This window comes from Bombina bombina, chromosome 6 (assembly GCF_027579735.1).
Source record: "Bombina bombina isolate aBomBom1 chromosome 6, aBomBom1.pri, whole genome shotgun sequence".
NCBI lineage: Eukaryota > Metazoa > Chordata > Amphibia > Anura > Bombinatoridae > Bombina > Bombina bombina.
In genome coordinates, this window is record NC_069504.1 from 815817362 (window position 1) to 815840526 (window position 23165).

The window sequence follows — 23165 nt, forward strand, 5'->3', positions numbered from 1 at the left end:
AAGAATTCTGGACATCTCAAATAATAAATGTAACCTTCTTTTTGTGACCATGACCTCTATTTAACAAAGTCTGGCGGACCTGATCCGACAGTGCGGATCAGGCCTGCCAGACCTCGCTGAATGCGGAGAGCAATACGCTCTCCGTATACAGCATTGCACCAGCAGCTTACAAGAGCTGCTGGTGCAACGCCGCCCCCTGCAGACTCGCGGCCAATGCGCCGCCAGCAGGGAGGTGTCAATCAACCCAATCGTACTCGATCGTGTTGATTTCCGGCGATGTCTGTCCGCCTGCTCAGAGCAGGTGGACAGGTTATGGAGCAGCGGTCTTTGTGACAGCTGCTTGATAACTGCTGTTTCTGGCGAGTCTGAATGTATAACTGATCTAATAAGGGCACACTCATCTGAAAATGCAACTTAAAAAATACTTTATTTCTAATGTTCCTTGCGACTTCACTTCCACCATTGGCTACCTATCAAGTCAAGTCATTTGCCATGCAATCAAAAAGAATTTTATACCCCAATAAAAATTTGTTTTTGTATTTTAAAACAACCAAATAAATGATTATTTCTTTGCTGGACAGTGATCTTGAAAATAGTTCTAGTAGAAATAGCGGAATACCAAACTCTACAACATTCTGTATTTTTATATAGGTTTAACAACTTTTAAAAAGAATGGAAGAAGATGAGATTTTCATTTTTTTCTCTTTTTGAACATTTAATTTCCCTTGCTGACATCCATAGTTTCTCAGACTATACTTGTTTCACTTGGTCTTATTTAGTATTTGTGTCCAGAATCCTACTTTTCTTTCTGATACCACATCTCAGTTTTATTCTCTGGCTTTATTCTTTATTTATTTGTATCCATCCCTTTAAATTGTTAGTATGGTCTGACCCACTATTCTTATCTAAATTGTTATTTGTTAAGGTCTTTTTTTTTCTCATGTGTCTGTTTCATTAACTCTTTTTATCTATTTTTATTTCTTTCCGTTTTTTTTAAAGCTTAACTTTTGCACTCTTTCTCATTTTACCTTCTTTTTGCAGTGAATAAGACAATGGCTGTCTCCCCATTACCTCAGAAGGAAGATGAGAAAAAAGAGGAAGAAGGAGATGATGATGATGAAGGAAAAGGACCAAAACCGATGCCCCCTTACAGTTCCATGTTTGTTTTATCCACCACTAACCCGTGAGTCTTTTACTCCTTCTAGAAACAACCTCTTTACTAACATTATTCTTTGTATTCATCTGTTCTCCTTTTGTATCTTTCCCCATTTTTCTTCTCCATTATCCCATCAATCCACCTTTATTTTTGCCTATCACATGACTCTCTTGTGCCATCTTGCTGTCACTCTCTCCCTCTCCCTAACTTGCTCTTCAATATAAGGGCTTCATAATGCAGAGTTCTTTTAAAGATTAAAGCAATTAAATATTTTTTTGTAAAAAAACATGTTTAAGAGCAACTGTAATACTTACAATACAATGCATGATATTACAATAGGCTTCAAATAATAATTGTTCCAATACTATGAAGATTCTAGGCTTTTCATTAAAACATGGCTTCTATGGAAAAAAAAACTAGCATATTTTTTATAGTGGCTCCATTATAATGACGGTGTCATAATCACATTGCACAATACATCACTAAATAATAGCCGGCTAGATTATGAGTTTTGCGGTATGAGTGAAAAAGCAGCGTTAGGGCTCTTTTTCACTACCGCTGGTATTACGAGTCTTGCAGGTTAAGGGGCACCGCACACTTTTTTGGCTGTAACACAACGTAACTACCGCAGCTTTCAAAAAGTCCTTTTTCAATGGGACTTCCTTTGCGCCGGTATTACGAGTCTGCCTGGGAGGCCAAAAAGTGAGCGGTACACCCTAAAGCTTCAAGATCCATACCGTAAATTAAACGCTACAAAGCTGTAACATAAAACTCATAACTAAAGTGCTAAAAAGTACACTAACACCCATAAACCACCTATTAACACCTAAACCGAAGCCCTCCCGCATCGCAAACACTAAAATAAAATGATTAACCCCTAATCTGCTGTTCCGGACATCGCTGCTATAATAAACATATTAACCCCTAAACCGCCGTACTCCCGCATAGCAAACACTAGTTAAATAGTATAAACCCCTAATCTGCCGCCCCCTAACATCGCTGCCACCTACCTACATTTATTAACCCCTAATCTGCCGCCCCCAACGTCACCACCACTATACTAAATTTATTAACCCCTAAACCTAACCCTAAGTCTAACCCTAACACCCACTAACTTTAATGTAATTAAAATAAATCTAAATAAAACCTACTATTAATAACTAAATAATTTAAAACTAAATACTTACCTGTAAAATAAACCCTAAGCTAGCTATAATATAACTAATAGTTACATTGTATCTAGCTTAGGTTTTATTTTTATTTCTCAGGCAAGTTTGTATTTATTTTAACTAGGTAGAATAGTTACTAAATAGTTATTAACTATTTACTAGCTACCTAGCTAAAATAAATACAAATGTACCTGTAAAATAAAACCTAACCTGTCTTACACTAACACCTAACCTTACACTACAATTAAATAAATTAAATACAATTAACTAAATTACAAAACCCCCCACTAAATTACACAAAATAAATAAAAGAAATTATCAGATATTTAAACTAATTACACCTAATCTAATAGCCCTATCAAAATAAAAAAAGCCCCCCAAAATAAAAAAAGCCTAGCCTAAACTAAACTACCAATAGTCCTAAAAAAAGCTTTTTGCGGGGCATTGCCCCAAAGAAATCAGCTCTTTTACCTGTAAAAAAAAATACAAACAACCCCCCAACAGTAAAACCCACCACCCACACAACCAACCACCCAAATAAAATCCTAACTAAAAAACCTAAGCTCCCCATTGCCCTGAAAAGGGCATTTGGATGGGCATTGCCCTTAAAAGGGTATTTAGCTCTTTTTCCGCCCAAACCCTAATCTAAAAATAAAACCCACCCAATAAACCCTTAAAAAAGCCTAACACTAACAGCCGAAGAGCCACTTACAGTTTTTGAAGACCCGACATCCATCCTCAACGAATCTGGCAGAAGTCTTCATCCAACCGGGCAGAAGTCTTCATCCAGACGGCATCTTCTATCGTCATCCATCCGGCGCGGAGCGGGTCCATCTTCAAGACATCCGGCACGGAGTCTCCTCTTCAATCGACGTCTTCTTGAACAATGAATTCTCCTTTTAATGACATCATCCAAGATGGCGTCCCTTGAATTTCAGCCAATCGGAATTAAAGGTGAAAAAATCCTATTGGCTGATGCAATCAGCCAATAGGATTGAGCTTCAATCCTATTTGCTAATCCAATCAGCCAATAGGATTAAGCTCTATTGGCTGATTGGAACAGCGGTGACAATAACTTGCAAGTTAGTACCGAGCAGCTCTTACCGCAAAACTTGTGATACCATATAGGTATCAGTATTTCTGTCCAGTTGGTGATAATCCAGTTGATGATAAATTCTTTCTTACAGGTTATAGTTGTTAGCAAAATGGAGGTAGCACACCGCATGCCTCATGCCACCATTATTTTTCTGGGCAGCACCTTGGGCAATTGTTCCAATGTTCACTAACCCTGAGCTAGACTATAAAGTGTACCTAGTAGCTGGGTTTTTTCTTATCTGGTTACAATTATTTCTCCAACATAGGTGTGTCCGGTCCACGGCGTCATCCTTACTTGTGGGATATTCTCTTCCCCAACAGGAAATGGCAAAGAGCCCAGCAAAGCTGGTCACATGATCCCTCCTAGGCTCCGCCTACCCCAGTCATTCTCTTTGCCGTTGTACAGGCAACATCTCCACGGAGATGGCTTAGAGTTTGCTATTGTGGCGCGCAGAGCGCTTTGGTTGAAATCTTGGTCAGCGGATGCTTCTTCCAAGAACAAATTGCTTAACATTCCTTTCAAGGGGAAAACGCTGTTTGGCCCTGACTTGAAAGAGATTATCTCGGATATCACTGGGGGTAAGGGCCACGCCCTTCCTCAGGATAGGTCTTTCAAGGCAAAAAATAAACCTAATTTTCGTCCCTTTCGTTGAAACGGACCAGCCCCAAGTGCTACGTCCTCTAAGCAAGAGGGTAATACTTCTCAAGCCAAGCCAGCCTGGAGACCAATGCAAGGCTGGAACAAGGGAAAGCAGGCCAAGAAGCCTGCCACTGCTACCAAGACAGCATGAAATGTTGGCCCCCGATCCGGGACCGGATCTGGTGGGGGGCAGACTCTCTCTCTTCGCTCAGGCTTGGGCAAGAGATGTTCTGGATCCTTGGGCGCTAGAAATAGTCTCCCAAGGTTATCTTCTGGAATTCAAGGGGCTTTCCCCAAGGGGGAGGTTCCACAGGTCTCAATTGTCTTCAGACCACATAAAGAGACAGGCATTCTTACATTGTGTAGAAGACCTGTTAAAAATGGGAGTGATTCATCCTGTTCCATCAGGAGAACAAGGGATGGGGTTCTACTCCAATCTGTTCGTAGTTCCCAAAAAAGAGGGAACGTTCAGACCAATCTTAGATCTCAAGATCCTAAACAAGTTTCTCAAGGTTCCATCGTTCAAAATGGAAACCATTCGAACAATTCTTCCTTCCATCCAGGAAGGTCAATTCATGACCACGGTGGATTTAAAGGATGCGTACCTACATATTCCTATCCACAAGGAACATCATCGGTTCCTAAGGTTCGCATTCCTGGACAAGCATTACCAGTTCGTGGCACTTCCTTTCGGATTAGCCACTGCTCCAAGGATTTTCACAAAGGTACTAGGGTCCCTTCTAGCGGTGCTAAGACCAAGGGGCATTGCAGTAGTACCTTACTTGGACGACATTCTGATTCAAGCGTCGTCCCTTCCTCAAGCAAAGGCTCACACGGACATAGTCCTAGCCTTTCTCAGATCTCACGGATGGAAAGTGAACGTAGAAAAGAGTTCTCTATCTCCGTCAACAAGGGTTCCCTTCTTGGGAACAATAATAGACTCCTTAGAAATGAGGATTTTTCTGACAGAGGCCAGAAAAATAAAACTTCTGAACTCTTGTCGAATACTTCATTCCGTTCCTCTTCCTTCCATAGCGCAGTGCATGGAAGTAATAGGTTTGATGGTAGCGGCAATGGACATAGTTCCTTTTGCGCGCATTCATCTAAGACCATTACAACTGTGCATGCTCAGTCAGTGGAATGGGGACTATACAGACTTGTCTCCGACGATACAAGTAAATCAGAGGACCAGAGATTCACTCCGTTGGTGGCTGTCCCTGGACAACCTGTCACAAGGGATGAACTTCCGCAGACCAGAGTGGGTCATTGTCACGACCGACGCCAGTCTGATGGGCTGGGGCGCGGTCTGGGGACCCCTGAAAGCTCAGGGTCTTTGGTCTCGGGAAGAATCTCTTCTACCGATAAATATTCTGGAACTGAGGGCGATACTCAATGCTCTCAAGGCTTGGCCTCAGCTAGCAAAGGCCAAGTTCATACGGTTTCAATCAGACAACATGACGACTGTTGCGTACATCAACCATCAGGGGGGAACAAGGAGTTCCCTGGCGATGGAAGAAGTGACCAAAATCATTCAATGGGCGGAGACTCACTCCTGCCACCTGTCTGCAATCCACATCCCAGGAGTGGAAAATTGGGAAGCGGATTTTCTGAGTCGTCAGACATTACATCCGGGGGAGTGGGAACTCCATCCGGAAATCTTTGCCCAAATTACTCAACTGTGGGGCATTCCAGACATGGATCTGATGGCCTCTCGTCAGAACTTCAAGGTTCCTTGCTACGGGTCCAGATCCAGGGATCCCAAGGCGGCTCTAGTAGATGCACTAGTAGCACCTTGGACCTTCAAACTAGCTTATGTATTCCCACCGTTTCCTCTCATCCCCAGGCTGGTAGCCAGGATCAATCAGGAGAGGGCATCGGTGATCTTGATAGCTCCTGCGTGGCCACGCAGGACTTGGTATGCAGATCTGGTGAATATGTCATCGGCTCCACCATGGAAGCTACCTTTGAGACGAGACCTTCTTGTTCAAGGTCCGTTCGAACATCCGAATCTGGTCTCACTCCAACTGACTGCTTGGAGATTGAACGCTTGATCTTATCAAAACGAGGGTTCTCAGATTCTGTTATTGATACTCTTGTTCAGGCCAGAAAGCCTGTAACTAGAAAAATTTACCACAAAGTATGGAAAAAATATATCTGTTGGTGTGAATCTAGAGGATTCCCTTGGGACAAGGTAAAAATTCCTAAGATTCTATCCTTTCTTCAAGAAGGATTGGAGAAAGGATTATCTGCAAGTTCCTTGAAGGGACAGATTTCTGCCTTGTCGGTGTTACTTCACAAAAAGCTGGCAGCGGTGCCAGATGTTCAAGCCTTTGTTCAGGCTCTGGTTAGAATCAAGCCTGTTTACAAACCTTTGACTCCTCCTTGGAGTCTCAACTTAGTTCTTTCAGTTCTTCAGGGGGTTCCGTTTGAACCCTTACATTCCGTTGATATTAAGTTATTATCTTGGAAAGTTTTGTTTTTGGTTGCAATTTCTTCTGCTAGAAGAGTTTCAGAATTATCTGCTCTGCAGTGTTCTCCTCCTTATCTGGTGTTCCATGCAGATAAGGTGGTTTTACGTACTAAACCTGGTTTTCTTCCGAAAGTTGTTTCTAACAAAAACATTAACCAGGAGATAGTCGTGCCTTCTTTGTGTCCGAATCCAGTTTCAAAGAAGGAACGTTTGTTGCACAATTTGGATGTTGTTCGCGCTCTAAAATTCTATTTAGATGCTACAAAGGATTTTAGACAAACATCTTCCTTGTTTGTTGTTTATTCTGGTAAAAGGAGAGGTCAAAAAGCAACTTCTACCTCTCTCTCTTTTTGGATTAAAAGCATCATCAGATTGGCTTATGAGACTGCCGGACGGCAGCCTCCTGAAAGAATCACAGCTCATTCCACTAGGGCTGTGGCTTCCACATGGGCCTTCAAGAACGAGGCTTCTGTTGATCAGATATGTAGGGCAGCGACTTGGTCTTCACTGCACACTTTTACCAAATTTTACAAGTTTGATACTTTTGCTTCTTCTGAGGCTATTTTTGGGAGAAAGGTTTTGCAAGCCGTGGTGCCTTCCATTTAGGTGACCTGATTTGCTCCCTCCCTTCATCCGTGTCCTAAAGCTTTGGTATTGGTTCCCACAAGTAAGGATGACGCCGTGGACCGGACACACCTATGTTGGAGAAAACAGAATTTATGTTTACCTGATAAATTACTTTCTCCAACGGTGTGTCCGGTCCACGGCCCGCCCTGGTTTTTTAATCAGGTCTGATAATTTATTTTCTTTAACTACAGTCACCACGGTATCATATGGTTTCTCCTATGCAAATATTCCTCCTTTACGTCGGTCGAATGACTGGGGTAGGCGGAGCCTAGGAGGGATCATGTGACCAGCTTTGCTGGGCTCTTTGCCATTTCCTGTTGGGGAAGAGAATATCCCACAAGTAAGGATGACGCCGTGGACCGGACACACCGTTGGAGAAAGTAATTTATCAGGTAAACATAAATTCTGTTTTTAATTAGTAATTCCTTCCTCTCTGTTTCGCTGATTCCCAATAACGTTCTTCTTACAGTCTTCGTCGACTCTGCCACTTCATTGTTACCATGAGATACTTTGAAATGTGCATCTTGATGGTTATCGCCATGAGTAGTATAGCTTTAGCAGCAGAAGATCCAGTGGAACCTGATGCACCTAGAAACAACGTGAGTACAAACATCCCCGCTTCTTCCTAAACTCAGTTTTGTATAGCAGTATCTCCCAAGCTATTCTGCCTGAAGTACTTCTCTCACTTTGAAAGTGTTGGGTACTTCTATAGTAGTATGGTTACTACATAGCATGCTATGCCTACAGCTCTCTTCAAAACAATTCTCTTATTTTAACCCTTTGCAAATGTTACTTTGTGAAGCTCTGCATCTTTATTCTGCGCGCCACCATCTTGGATTTTAACCCCTAAATATCAGCTGATTATATTCTGTACGGCTTTCATTTTTACTCTAAGGGGTAGATTTAACATGGTGCAGCAACTCCTGAAGGATGCACAACGCTCAGGCTATGGCTGTGTCTTTAAAGGGCTAAGTATTCAAGCACACTGTGACAAATGCAGTGAGCATTCACAGATCAGTGACATTGTTGTCTTCTTGACAAGCCTTATTATGCTCTTCAGTTTACGCACATACAAAGCAGTAGCTATATGTTTTGTCAGTGGCTGTATTGCTCTATATATTCCTGAGGGCTTTTATATATATATATGTTATGTAACTTTTAAACTGTGTAAAAAAATGCAAATACATAAAGCTTCTAATTTTTATTGAACAAGCTAACCCAAATTACAGCTGTGAAAAAGCCGGTAAGGCCACTGATCTGTATAAGCGCACTGCTTCTATCCCAGGATGCAACGATATGCAGGTTACAAAACCGTGGCAACCAATATAAAGACGCAGAGCTTTATCAACTGGTTTATGTAAAGGGTTAAAGAGAACTGCAAGTACAGGATGACAAACAATGTATTTGTACCAAGCAGTTTATGGTCCCTTTAACAATTTATTTTGCAATTTACTCATGAGAGTAAGACAAAGGCAGCATAGCGATAAGCACATTTTGTTAAAGGGACATACAAATTGTTTCTTTCATGATTTAGAAAGAACATGCAATTTTAAACAACTTTCTAATTTACTTCTAGTATCTAATTTGCTTTATTCTCTTGATATCCTTTGCTGGAAAAGCATATTTAGATAGGCTAAGTAGCTGCTGATTTGTGGTTAAACATAGTTGCCTCATGTGATTGGCTCACCCATGTGCATTGCTATTTCTTCAACAAAGAGTATCTAAAGAATGAAGAACATTAGATAATAGAAGTAAATTAGAATGTTGTTTAAAATTATATTCTCTACTTGAATCATGAAAGTATTGCAATATCTATTGATAACTTCTTTTTTAGTTTATGTATTGATAATTTCATATCAAGAGTTTCTAAAGTTATCTACACTACCTCAAGTCAAACCAGATCAATTAAATCTAGTTGTGCTCCTGATTTAAAAATAGGAGAATGATACTCTCTATTAATATGGCTTACCAGACCAGTAGATTAAAGGGATATGAAACTCAAATTTTTTCTTTCATGATTCAGATAGAACATGCACTTTTAAACAGCTTTCCAATTTGCTTCTATTATCAACTTTTCTTTGTTTTCTTGTTGTCCTTTGTTGAAAAGCAGGACGGTGAGTTCAGGAGTGTGCACGTGTCTGCAGTACTATAAGGCAGCAGTTTTGCTACAATGTTATACATTAGCAAGAGCACTAGATGGCAGCACGATTTCCTGTCATGTAGTGCTCCAGAAATGTGCACGCTACCTATCTAGAAATCTCTTCAACAAAGAATAACAAGAGAACAAAGCAAATTTGTTAATAGAAGTAAATTGGAAACCTTTTAAAAATTGTATTCTCTATCTGTATGATGAAAGAAAAATGTTGGGTTTCATGTCCCTTTAAAGGAACACTGTACCCAAATATTTTCTTTTGTGATTCAGATTGAGCGTGGAATTTTAAGCATCTTTCTAATTTACTCCTATTATCAAATTTTCTTCATTCTCTTGGTATCTTTATTTGAAATGCAAGAATGCAAGTTTAGATGCCGGCCCATTTTTGGTGAACAACTTGGGTTGTCCTTGCTGATTGGTGGATAAATTCATCCACCAATAAAAAAGTGCTGTCCAGAGTACTGAAACCAAAAAAAAAGCTTAGATGCCTTCTTTTTCAAATAATGATACCAAGAGAACGAAGAAAAATGGATAATAGGAGTAAATTAGAAAGTTGCTTAAAATTGCATGCTCTTTCTGAATTACAAAAGAAAAAATTTGGGTTTAATGTCCCTTTAATATAGCCCATATTGTTATACAGTTATTTTGTATTTGCATTTTCTCACTAGCACTATTCCAAATTACAGTAGCACACACACATACATGTTTATATGTAGTCTTACGCACATATTGGCTAAACATAGCTATATAAAGAATATATATACATATACAGTGTATATATATATATATATATATATATATATATATATATATATATATATATATATATATATATATAATGTGCAAGTTGCAAGGAAGGTTTAAGCAGCCTAAGCTGCATAGGGAGAATGGAGCTATGTTTGGACATGGTGAGGTGTGCTCAACTGACAGCCCCGTTAATCACGCCCGCCCTCCTGCTGCCACTGCTTACCTTGCAGTTCTTCTCTCCATATAGTACTGGGCAGCTCCCGCGGGGAGAGAGAGAAGTGGGGGATGGAGAAGATAGCCGGCTGATTGAAATAATGGGAACATTGGTCCCAGTGGGAAAGGAGGAGATGAATGCATATGTGTGTAGTGTAAATAATTATATATATATATATTAAAAGCAGAAATGCAATGCAATTTAAAAGCATCCAAAGGATTATCCCCAACCTTAGTTCTCATATTTAATGTAGTGTAGTTAACCCCTCAGATGCTAGATAGGATAGCAAACATTTAAAAGGATACCCACTATTACATATATTTTATTTATAAAAGCTTGTCCTGTCGTTTACATTATCTAACACTATGTTTCTTTTTTTCGTCCACCCACACCCCTCGTTCTCTCTATAGCTGGCTAAATTTACATCTCTTATCCACTTTCTTCATCTCTAGGTACTGCGGTATTTTGATTATGTGTTCACCGGTGTCTTCACTTTTGAGATGGTTATTAAGGTATGAATTTTAGAGCTGCACAGCAGTTTGCACGTTAGTATTGTATGAATGCCTAAAATATATTTGATCTATATAATAAATAATAATAATTCAGAATAACATGCAAAATGATCATTGTGAGTACAATGTAATAAAAAACAACATAAAAAACATTTTAATCATATAAATGTATTAACAAATTTATAAGTTATTTTTAAATGGAAACCCTGCACATTAATAATTATGATCATGCACATTATTTGAAAATACATTTTTTTTTACAATATGTGTGGATGATAAAGAGCCCTATAAGGATCTAAGGGTTTATAAAGCTAAAATTAAATTTTCCTTCCTAAGATAGGGAGAGTCCACAGCTTCATTCCTTACTGTTGGGAAATACAACACCTAGCCACCAGGAGGAGGCAAAGACACCCCAGCCAAAGGCTTAAATATCCCTCCCACTTCCTCATTACCCCAGTCATTCTTTGCCTTTCGTCACATTAGGAGGTGGCAGAGAAGTGTCAGAAGATTCGGAGAGTCCTGAAAAAGGGTATCTGCCCTTCGAGATAGGACTGGAGTTTTAAGTAGTCATGTCAACCTGTCAGTGAGAGTTTTGTTGAAAGTTAGTCTGGAGATGCACAGAAAGTTTTTCTGAGAAACCTTCCAGACTACTGCTAACAGCTCCTAAGCAATCAGTGTTGACGAGTTTCACTGCCTGTTTTCTCTCACTCAAGTCCATGTCAGGAGTGCTGGTATAAGACTGTCACACTTGAGAGGCTGTGTTCTGTTCCACAGCATGGATCCTGGAGGTAAGATTGTTTCAATTTTTACACATAAAACGCTATAACAGATTCTCAGTGTGGCTCCTTTATACCTTGATAGGATCCAGGGTTAATATCCTCTGACGGTGGGTTATTGAACAGTTGGGGTAATTAATCAGTGTATTAATTATTTACATGCTGCTTTGTGTGATTTTTTCCTGGGCTGATAGACTGTGTGTTTTTGGCTGGAACAAACAAGTTTCACTTTTAAAGGGACACGGAACCCAATTCGGATAGATTCGGATAGAGCATGACATTTTAAGCAACTTTCTAATTTACTCCTATTATCAATTTTTATTCGTTCTCTTGCTATCTTTATTTGAAAATTAAGGCATCTAAGCTATTTTTATTGGTTCAGGGCCATGGACAGCACTTCTTTATTGGTGGATGAATTTATCCACCAATCAGCAAGAACAACCCAGGTTGTTCAACAAAAATGGCCCGGAATCTAAACTTACATTCTTGCTTTTCAAATAAAGATGCCAAGAAAATGAAGAAAATTTGATAATAGGAGTAAATTAGAAAGTTGCTTAAAATTGCATGCTGTATCTGAATCATGAAAGAAAAATGTGGGTTCAGTGTCCCTTTAAGCTTCACTTTCGTTTTTGAAAGTGTTGCACAGCTCCTATTACTTACTGTACTTGTAATAACAGGAGAAGTACTGTCTTGCACTCCATGTGATCGGGTGTGGTCTATGTTCATTTCCTCCATTCCGGCTGAGACTTGAACCTGAGGAGAGCGTTTCCTCTGTTAACTGTCTGGGTCTAGGAGGTGGTGAGTGCCCCAGCCATTGGGAGCATAAAGGTGCAGTTTTCTAAAATTAAAAACGTTTTTATATGGAGGACTCTGACATGTTAGAAGGTACTCCTTCTGTACTAAATCATACCTGTTTATATTGTGAGGAGGCCGTGGTTTTCCTGCCTACTCAATTATGTTCCACATGCCTTAACACCATTATAAAGTCTAAGAAGGGATACAAGCCTGCTAAGGCTCTTAGTCCCTCTGAGCCATCTACCTCTCAGGACCCGGCGTCCCGTGAGATTTAAACCCTTGCTACATTATCTACTCCACATGCAGTTCCCCGTAGCACATCAAATCCTCCATCCGAAGGGGGCCTTCTTCCTGCGGACTTTGCCACGCTGTTACAAACGGCGGTGTCTGCAGCCCTCAGTGCATTATTAAAGGAGGTTCTGTCTACGTTAGAGGTTCCAGAGGCCGCGCTGCCTGAGGAACCTATGAAACCTAAATTAGACAGAGTTTACGAAGACAGGAAAGTTTCCTTGACTTTTCCTGTGCCGGTTAAGATGGCGAACATTATTAAGAACGAATAGGAAAGAATTGGTTCTTCCTTTTCCCCCTCGTCTACTTTTAAAAAGTTGTTCCAGGTCCCAGACTTTCAACTGTATTTGTGGGGCTCCATTCCTAAGGTGGATAGTGCTATCTCTACGCTTGCTAAATGTACTACTATACTTCTTGAGGATAGTTCTTCGTTCAGAGAGCTGATGGATAAGAAAATGGAAACCTTTCTGAGAAAGATGTTTCAATATACGGGATTTTTGTTTCAACGTGGCTGCAGTTGCCGTGGTTGCCGGAGCAGCTACCTACTGGTGCGACTCTTTGACGGAACTGATTGAGGTGCAGTCTCCCCTCGAGGATATTCAAGACACAATTAAAGCTCTGAGAATTGCTAATTCTTTTATCTGTAATGCAAATATGCAAATTATTCGCCTAAATGCAAAGGCTTCTGGCTTTGCGGTCCTAGCCCGCCGGGCGCTCTGGTTGAAGTCTTGGTCTGCAGATATGACTTCTAAGTCCAGACTCCTTTCTCTTCCCTTTAAGGGAAAGATTTTATTTAGTCCAGGCCTGGACTCCATTATTTCTACGGTTACCGGAGGCAAGGGGGCCATCCTACCGCAAGATAAGAAGAACAAGTCTAAGGGACGACAATCTTCTAATTTTCGTTCTGACAAATCCCAATGATAACAATCCTCCTCCAAGCCTGAGCAACCCAAGAGTACTTGGAAGCCGGCTCAGTCCTGGAATAAATCCAAGCAGAATAAGAAGCCAGCTGAAAACAAATCGGCAATAAGGGGCGGCCCCCAATCTGGGATCGGATCGTGTAGGGGGCAGACTGTCTATTTTTTCAGACGCCTGTTTCAAGGATGTACAGGATCCGTAAGTCCTAGAGGTGGTATCTCAGGGGTACAAGATAGGCTTCAAATCTCATCCGCCAAGGGGCAGATTCCTTCACTCATATCTGTCTACCAGACCAGAAAAGAGGGATGCCTTTCTAGGTTGCGTTCGGGATCTATCCTCCTTAGGAGTTGTTGTCCCGGTGCCTATCGAAGAAAGAGGTTTGGCATTTTATTCAAACCTTTTCGTGGTCCAAAAGAAGGAGGGAACTTTACGTCCACTTCTAGACCTAAAGTGCTTAAACAATTTTCTTAGTGTCTCTTCCTTCAAGATAGAGATGATAAGGTCCATCCTTCCCTTAATTCAGGAAGGTCAGTTTATGACCACTATAGATCTGAAGGACGCTTACTTTCATGTTCCAATCCACAGGGAACACTTTCAGTTCCTGAGGTTTGCATTCCTGGACCAGCACTTCCAGTTCATTGCCCTTCTGTTTAGCCTAGCTACTGCTCCAAGAATCTTTACAAAAGTTCTGGCGGCTCTTCAGGGTAATGCAGTAGCCCCATACTTGGACGATATTCTGGTGCAAGCACCATCCTTTCGTCTTGCGGAAGAATTCTTGGGGGCCCTTCTCAGTCTTCTTTGATCACATGGATGGAAGATAAACTTGAAAAAGAGTTCTCTTATCCTAGGTACCAGGGTGGAATTCCTGGGCACTATAATAGACTCCATATCCATGAGGACATTGCAAGACCAGAGACCTTGCAAGCTAACTTTGGGATGTCTTGCCTTTTTGACCTCCTTGAGTCCCTCTGTGGCTCAGTGTATGGAGGTGATTGGTCTCATGGTGTACTGCATGGACATCATTCCTTTTGCCAGGTTCTATCTCAGACCTTTAAAACTGTGCATGCTGATGCAGTGGAACAGCAATCATTCAGATCAGTCTCAACAGATTGTATTAGACAGCCAGTTGAGATAATCGCTCTCTTGGTGGCTCTGTCCAGATCATCTGTCCCAAGGGACATGCTTCTTAAGACCATCCTGGGAGATTGTGACTATGAACGCAAGCCTATCCGGATAGGGAGCTGTTTGGGGTGCCAGGAAGACACAGGGGTTGTGGACTCAGGAGGAGTCCTCCCTCCCGATCAATATTTTGGAACTACGGGCAATCGTCAAGGCCTTGAAGGCTTGGCCACTTCTGGGTTCGTACCAGTTTATCAGATTCCTATCAGACAATATAACCTCATGGCTTACATCAACCCTCAGGGGGGAACGAGAAGTTCCTTGGCGATGAAGAAAGTATCTCTGATTCTGGAGTGGGCGGAGGCCCACAGCTGTTCGCTGTCAGCGATCCACATTCCGGGTGTGAACAACTGGGAGGCGGATTTTCTCAGAAGGCAATCCTTCCATCCAGGGGAATGGTCTCTCCATCCCAAGGTGTTTGCAGAGATATGCAGCAAGTGGGGGACGCCAGAGATAGATTTCATGGCGTCCCTTCTCAATACCAAGCTACCCAGGTATGGGTCGAGGTTGAGGGATTCCCAAGCAGATCTAATAGATGCACCAGCAGTGCCCTGGAGGTTCAAACTTATATATCTTTTTCCCCCATTACCGCTTCTTCCTCGAGTGGTGGCCCGCATCAAGCAGGAGCGGGTATCAGTAATCCTGATTGCGCCATCATGGCCACGAAGGACGTGGTTCGCGGATCTAGTGGCGATGTCCTCATTTCCTCCGTGGAAGTTACCTTGTGGCAGAGACCTGCTAATACAAGGTCCATTTGTTCATCAAAATCTAGATTCTCTGAGGCTGACTGCGTGGAGATTGAATGCTTAGTCTTAGCCAAGAGAGGTTTCTCTGAGAGTGTCATTGATAGTCTTATTCAAGCTTATAAAACAATTGCTCTGCGTATCTACCACAGGGTGTGAAGGACCTACTTATTCTGGTGTGAAGAGCGTGGTTTTTCCTGGCACGGAGTTAAGGTTGCCAGGATCTTATCTTTTCTCCAGGATTGGCTGGAGAAGGGCCTTTCTGCTAGTTCCCTGAGGGGACAGATTTCGGCCCTGTCAGTTTTATTGCACAAGAGACTGGCTGAGCTTCCAGACGTGCAGTCCTTTGTTAAGGCTTTGATTAGGATCAGACCTGTGTTTAGATCTGGGGCTCCTCCTTGGAGCCTAAATCTTGTTCTTCGGGTTATGCAACCGGTTCTGTTTGAGCCTCTGCATTCCGTTGACATTAAATTGTTGTCTTGGAAGGTTCCCTTTTTATTGGCTATTGCTGAGATCTCTGCTTTGCAATGTGAGCCCCATTATCTGATTTTTCATGCAGATAAGGCAGTTTTACCTACTAAATTAGGTTTTCTTCCTAAGGTTGTGTCAGATTGCAACATCAGGAGATTGTGGTTCCTTCCTTGTGTCCTAATCCTTCTTCATCATAGGAACGCTTACTTCACAATTTGGATGTGGTTCGCGCCTTGAATTTCTATCTTCAGGCTACTAAGGAGTTTAGACAATCTTCCTTCTTGTTTGTTGTCTATTCAGGGAAGTGTAAGGGGCAGAAGGCTACTTCGACTTCCCTATCTTTTTGGTTAAGGAGTGTCATCCGCTTAGCTTACGAGACAGCGGGACATCGTCCTCCTGAGAGGATAACGGCTTGTGCCACTAGAGCAGTGACTTCCTCTTGGTCCTTTAAGAACGAGGCCTCTATGGATCAGATTTATAATGCGGCTACCTGGTCTTCCCTACATAGTTTTTCAAAATTTTACAAGTTTGATGTTTTTGCTTTAGCTGAAGCAGCTTTCGGGTGAAAAGTTTTGCAGCCTGTGGTGCCCTCAGAATAAGGTCAGCCTCTTCCTTTTTGTTCCCTCCCATTATTCATTCAGTGTCCTCTGGGGCTTGGGTATAGTTTACCCAACAGTAAGGAATGAAGCCGTGGACTCTCCCTATCTTAGGAAGGAAAACATAATGTATGCTTACCAGATAAATTCCTTTCCTTCCGGAGTCCACTACCCCCACCCGTCTTTTCTTGTCTATGGGTGGTCCACTATTATTTATTTTATTCTTCTGGCACCATTTATACCCTAATGTTTCTCCTACTTTTCCTTGTTCCCTCGGCAGAATGACTGGGGTAATGAGGAAGTGGGAGGGATATTTAAGCCTTTGGCTGGGGTGTCTTTGCCTGCTCCTGGTGGCTAGGTGTTGTATTTCCCAACAGTAAGGAATGAAGCCATGGACTCTCCCTATCCAGAAGGAAAGGAATTTATCTGGTAAGCATAAATTACATTTTTAATATTCAGGTATTAAATAAAATAAAATAAATAAGTGCGATAAAATTGCTTTTTCCTTAATGTTTTTCCAATGACTTGTTAAACCAGCTGCAGTGGAGATTACTCATGTAGGCTTATTTTTTGTTTAGGAAATAGCAGTGTTGTTTTTTTTGCTTATTGAAACCACAATCCATGGAAATTGGCTGAGCTTGCAGAGAGAGCAGACCTCCTTATCTGTTGTCCTCTTTATATTATCTCTCACTGTATACACAAAGATCTATAATTAGAGAGAACAATTGAAAATGAAAATTTTAGTGCCTTTCTTTCCCACTAATACCCACAGGCTCAGAAGTTTGCACGTGTCTTAAGCATGGCCTATATAACATTGCTGCAAGCACTGCTGGTCAAGGATCATGCACTTTCCTGAGCCTACCAAGAAAATAGATAATAATAGAAAACTGGAAAGTTTTTACACATTTTAAGCTCCATCATAAAAATTTTATTTTGACTTTCATTATGTCTACATATTATTTTTAATAAAGAATAAAGTGGTTAAAGGATCATTAAATAACTTAATACAGTAGAATTGAATAATCAATAAATGCATAATAAAAAGACAATGCAAAAGCATGTCGTCTTAATTTCAAATGAGTAGTAGGTTTTTTTCTGATAAACCTCAAAGCTAGTTCCATTTTCCTTCCCCTTACATCATGTGACAGCCATCAGCCAATCACAAAATGCACATATTCTTGCACATGCTAATTAAGATCTGGTGCCTTAGAAAGTGTTCGTATCAAAAGATTATGCACATTTTGATAGTGGAAATGAATTAAAAAGTTGTTTTAAAAATGAGTGCGCTGTCTAAATAATGAACATTTAATTTTAACTTTTGTGTTCTTTTAAAGAAAAAAAAATAGTGGACAAATGTAGAATGAAGAAATATAATTCTCCATATCGGGTCTCTAAAAGTTGTCAGTATTAAAACTTTAATCAGGAAAACAGAAAGCTATGAGTATATAAGTGACTTTTTCTAGAAAGTTATTGCTACATTGAGTCCGATTTATCAAATGGCGGGCAGACATGATTCGCTGTAGCGAGTCATGTCTGCCCAACATTGCTAAATGCCGACAGCATACGCTGCCGGCATTTAACATTGCACAATCATTTCTTGTGCAATGCTTGTGCAATGCTGCCCCCTGCACATTCAGGGCCAATCAGCTGCTAGCAGGGAGTGTCAATCATCCAGATCGTATCGGACGAGTTAAGGAGCAGCGGTCTTGTGACCGCTGCTTCTTAACTTATGTTTCAGTCGAGCCGAAAACATTGCGGGTAGAAATTAGCATCCACTGCTTGTTAAATCTACCCCATTAACTCAACCAATGAGGACAATGCTTGCGCAGTATTAAGGAAATAACACAAATCTCCCCATAAACTCAACCAATGAGGACAATGCTGACGCAGCATTAAGGAAATAACACAAATCTCCCCATTAACTCAACCAATGAGGACAATGCTGATGCAGCATTTAGGAAATAACACAAATCTCCTGTGTTTATTCGGCCAAATATTATACAGTTAGATAAATCAATACACAGTTATATAAGATAAAAAAAAGCAAAACCAAATCTGATTTTTATAAATAAGTAAAACTTGTGTGCAAAAGATTCTGAAGTCAAATAGTTTCAGATATCCAGTGTGAAAAATTAGAATGTTTATCCCTCCCCATAGAAAAAGCTCAAATATGACAAAAACTGTCCGCAATAAGGTAACATGATCCAACTACCTAGTGCATACGAGAAAAGAACGTAATGACCTAAATTCAATAGAATCCATTTAGGAAATTAATATCTTGTGGATAAAAAAAAAAAATCTCTATCTTAACTCAAAAATTGCAGAATTCATAATGATTTGTTCCTGGCCCTATTAATGTAGAAATATTTTTTTCAATTATTTTTATTATCAAAATGACTTGGTTCTCTTTGTATCTTTTGTTGAAAAGCATACTTAGGTTGGCCTTGCAATAAGTAACCTTCACCTGGCATTTCCCACCTCCTGCCACTGACCCCTGCGTCATTAAAGACCTATTGATTTCACAAGCTCAATTTCTAAAGATGGAAAACAGAGGTCATAACTGTTTGAAAGCATATCCGTTTTATTAAAGGGACATGAAGCCCAAATTTCATACAATTTTAAACAACTTTCCAATGTATTTCTATTATCCAATTTGCTTCATTCTCTTGGTATCCTTTGTTGAAGGAGCAGCAATAACTGGGAGTTATCTGAACACATCATGTGAACCAAATACTGGAGGCATATATACGTGCAGCCACCAATTAGCAGCCAGCTCCCAGTATTGCATTGCTGCTCTAGCTGCTTTTCAACAAAGGATACCAAGATAACACAGCAAATTAGATAATAGGAAGTAAACTGGAAAGTTGGTTAAAAATGTATGCGCTATCTGAATCATGAAATAAAGTTTTTTGGGTTTCCTGTCCCTTTAAGCAACATTTTAAAAGAAAAAAAAACACCCGTTATTTTGCTATAAACTATTTTGCTTTACTACTTTTCTAATCCATCTCCTGGTGTTTCTTGATTATATCTTCATAAAACTAACTCTTGGTACAGCTCAACTAAATCATTGGCAAAATAGAATTAAAGGGACAGTCAACACCAGAATTTTTGTTGTTTAAAATGAAAGATACTCGGTTTATTACCCATTCCACAGTTTTGCATAACTAACACTGTTATAGAAATACACTTTTTACCTCTGTGATTACCTTATATCTAAGCCTCTGCAAACTGCCCCATTATTTCAGTTCTTTTGACAGACTTGCATTTTAGCCAAATAGTGCTATCTCCAGGGTAACTTCACGTGCATGAGCTCAATGTTATCTATATGAAATACATGAACTAATGCCCTCTAGTGGTCAAAATGCATTCAGATTAGAGGCAGTCTTCAAAGTCTAAGAAATTAGAATATGAACCTCCTAGGTTTAGCTTTCAACTAAGAATACCAAGAGAACTAAGCAAAAATTGTGATGAAAGTAAATTGGAAAGTTCTTTAAAATTACATTCCCTATTTAAATCATGAAAGTTTTTTTGAGACTTGACTGTCCCTTTAAAGGGACAGTCTAGTCCAAAATAAACTTTCATGATTCAGATACGGCATGTAATTTTAAACAACTTTCCAATTTACTTTTATCACTAATTTTGCTTTGTTCTTTTGGTGTTCTTAGTTGAAAGCTAAACCTAGGAGGTTCATATGCTAAATTCTTAGACCTTGAAGGCCGCCTCAAATCTGAATGCATTTTGACAGTTTTTCACAACTAAAGGGTGTTAGTTCATGTGTGTCATATAGATAACCTTGTGCTCACACACGTGGAGTTCCAGTGAGCCAGCTCTGATTGGCTAAAATGCAAGTCTGTCAAAAGAACTGAAATAAGGGAGCAGTTTGCAGAGGCTAAGATATAATATAATCACAGAGGTAAAAAGTATATTAATATAACTGTGTTGGTTGTGCAAAACTAGGGAATGGGTAATAAAGGGATTATCTATCTTTTAAAACAATAAAAATGCTGGCGTAGACTGTCCCTTTTAATATTCATCAGAATCACCTATTATAAATTAACCTCCTAGATATTACTTTCTTTTTTCATTCCAGATGATAGATTTGGGGATCATACTTCACCAGGGAGCCTACTTCCGGGACTTGTGGAACTTTCTTGATTTTATTGTGGTGTGCGGCGCACTTGTGGCTTTTGCTTTCTCGTAAGTACTCTTCCCAATGGTTCTGCCATCCATGCTTCTACCTTTAATGATATGTCTTGGCATGAGCTCTGCATGCCAGTTTGAACTATGGGAGATGGGTGCCTGCATATAGTATACATATTGGGTTGTGCTATGTTTTTTTCTTAAATAGAAAGTCTTAATTGCATTATAAAAAGGTTCTTATTTTTACTGTATGCAGCATCAAAAATGGAAAACAGTAATTCTAAAATAATTTAATTAACCAGATAAGCATATGTAGGTGTTCTAACATGCATAGTTCGCACGGTTAAAATCAGACGTTCCCAAGGAAAAAAAATATTATCTACAGGCCAGGATTCATTAATTATGTAACAAAATGTAATATTCAATTGTTCTAAAAAATAAAAGTCAAGGCCTCAAAATTGTAAACTTATTAAAGAAAAATAAATAACCAATTTTAACCTCAATTTTAACACACAGTAATAACAACAAAAAACCTTAAAGGGACACTGAACCCAAATTTTTTCTTTCGTGATTCAGATAGAGCATGCAATTTTAAGCAACTTTCTAATTTACTCCTATTATCAATTTTTCTTCGTTCTATTGCTATCTTTATTTGAAAAAGAAGGCATCTAAGCTTTTTGTTTGGTTCAGAACTCTGTACAGAACTTTTTGATTGGTGGATTAATTTATCCACCAATCAGCAAGAACAACCCAGGTTGTTCACCAAAAATGGGCCGGCATCTAAACTTAAATTCTTGCATTTCAAATGAAGATACCAAGAGAATGAAGAAAATTTGATAATAGGAGTAAATTAGAAAGTTGCTTAAAATTTCTAGCTCTATCTGAATCACGAAAGAAAAAATTTGGGTTCAGTGTCCCTTTAAGAAAATGTAATGGTTATTCTCTTTTTTAGGGGAAGGTACATTTTGAAACAATAGACCTACAATTATATAAAAACCATACAAAGTGACATGCTTGATGAATCCCGCAAGATATAATATTTACTTACTAAAAATATTATTTATCCAGGATACTAAAACCCCTTAATACATATCAGAAATTCCTTCAAAAATATCTGCTAATTCTTGTTTGATAAAACACAACCAAAGGGATTGTCACAATTCATTGTAATAAAGACAAGGGGGCCCCGAAATAGCTTTATTCGGCAAATGAAATGGAAACATTTTAACCACTTTAACTAGAATAATATGTTAATCACACAAAACCAAAGGCAAAGTGAGCTGTAATGTAATTGTGGGCATAAGCCCCCCTCAGCCAATTTTCTCCAACATTGGTGTGTCCGGTCCACGGCGTCATCCTTACTTGTGGGAATATTCTCTTCCCCAACAGGAAATGGCAAAGAGAGCACAGCAAAAGCTGCCCATATAGCCCCCCCTCTGGCTCCGCCCCCCAGCCAATTTTTCATGATATTGCTTGAATCCTTGACTTTCAAAATAATAAAAATGTGATGTGTTTAAAATAAGTTATTTCTAACTTTCACTAAACATTAAAAGCTACGCCTATTAAAATGTGGGGATAATTAAATGTTTTGTAAGTATGTGCCTCCCCACCCCCCTAAAATGGCTGAAGTGCTCCTCTTTGACTAGTGCATTACACCATGTAGGCGCCATCTTGTTCATGTTACTGCCATTTTGAAGCTAGCAAATAAGGTAATAGGATTTGCAGCAATATTACACTATGCATTATACACAATGGACTGTCTGGCTAAAATGACATTGACCTCAACACACATTAGCAATTAAAGGGACACTAAACCCACATTTTTTTCTTTAATGATTCAGATAGAGCATGCAATTTTAATCAACTTTCTCATTTATTCCTATTATCAATTTTTCTTCATTCCCTTGCTATCTTTATTTAAAAAGCAGGAATGTAAAGCTAAAGAGCCGGCCAATTTTTGGTTCAGAACTTGGGTTTTGCTCGCTTTTTGGTGGCTAAATGTCAGCCACCAATAAGCAAGCGCTTTCCATGGTGCTGAACTTAAAATGGGTCGGCAACTAAGCTTTACATTCCTACTTTTTAAATAAAGACAGCAATAGATTGAAGATAAATTGATAATAGGAGTAAATTAGAAAGTTGCTTAAAATGGCATGCTCTATCTGAATAATGAAAGGGAAAAAAAATGGGTTTAGTGTCCCTTTAAGCACATCACTGCAAAAGAAATGTTTTAAAGCAGTTAACATAATTTTGCCACTTCAGAAGAGCCCTCTAGAGAAGAAATCAGCAGACAGAGGGTATCATGAAATCTTACCTAAATCTAGCCCTGTGCCACTGAACATTTTTAGGATGGATATTATTATTTGTGTGTTTACTAATCATAAATTTATATGCGTCCCCTAGGTAGCGTTGTCACCTCAGCCATGTTTTCCTGGACACTTGAGTTATACATGCTACAGGGTGTACAGGTAGGAACATGA

The 23165-nt window shown here is 39.7% G+C and overlaps 1 protein-coding gene across 1 annotated transcript in view; it reads left to right on the forward strand.

Annotated features, from left to right (window-relative positions):
* CACNA1A (calcium voltage-gated channel subunit alpha1 A) overlaps positions 1-23165 on the forward strand; it is a 632851-nt gene that overhangs the window by 319685 nt on the left and 290001 nt on the right. The window contains exons 20-23 of the mRNA XM_053718181.1: positions 1042-1183; positions 7627-7756; positions 10723-10782; positions 20639-20745. Of these exons, the coding sequence (XP_053574156.1) occupies positions 1042-1183; positions 7627-7756; positions 10723-10782; positions 20639-20745 (439 nt within the window). The remainder of the gene's footprint in view (positions 1-1041; positions 1184-7626; positions 7757-10722; positions 10783-20638; positions 20746-23165) is intronic.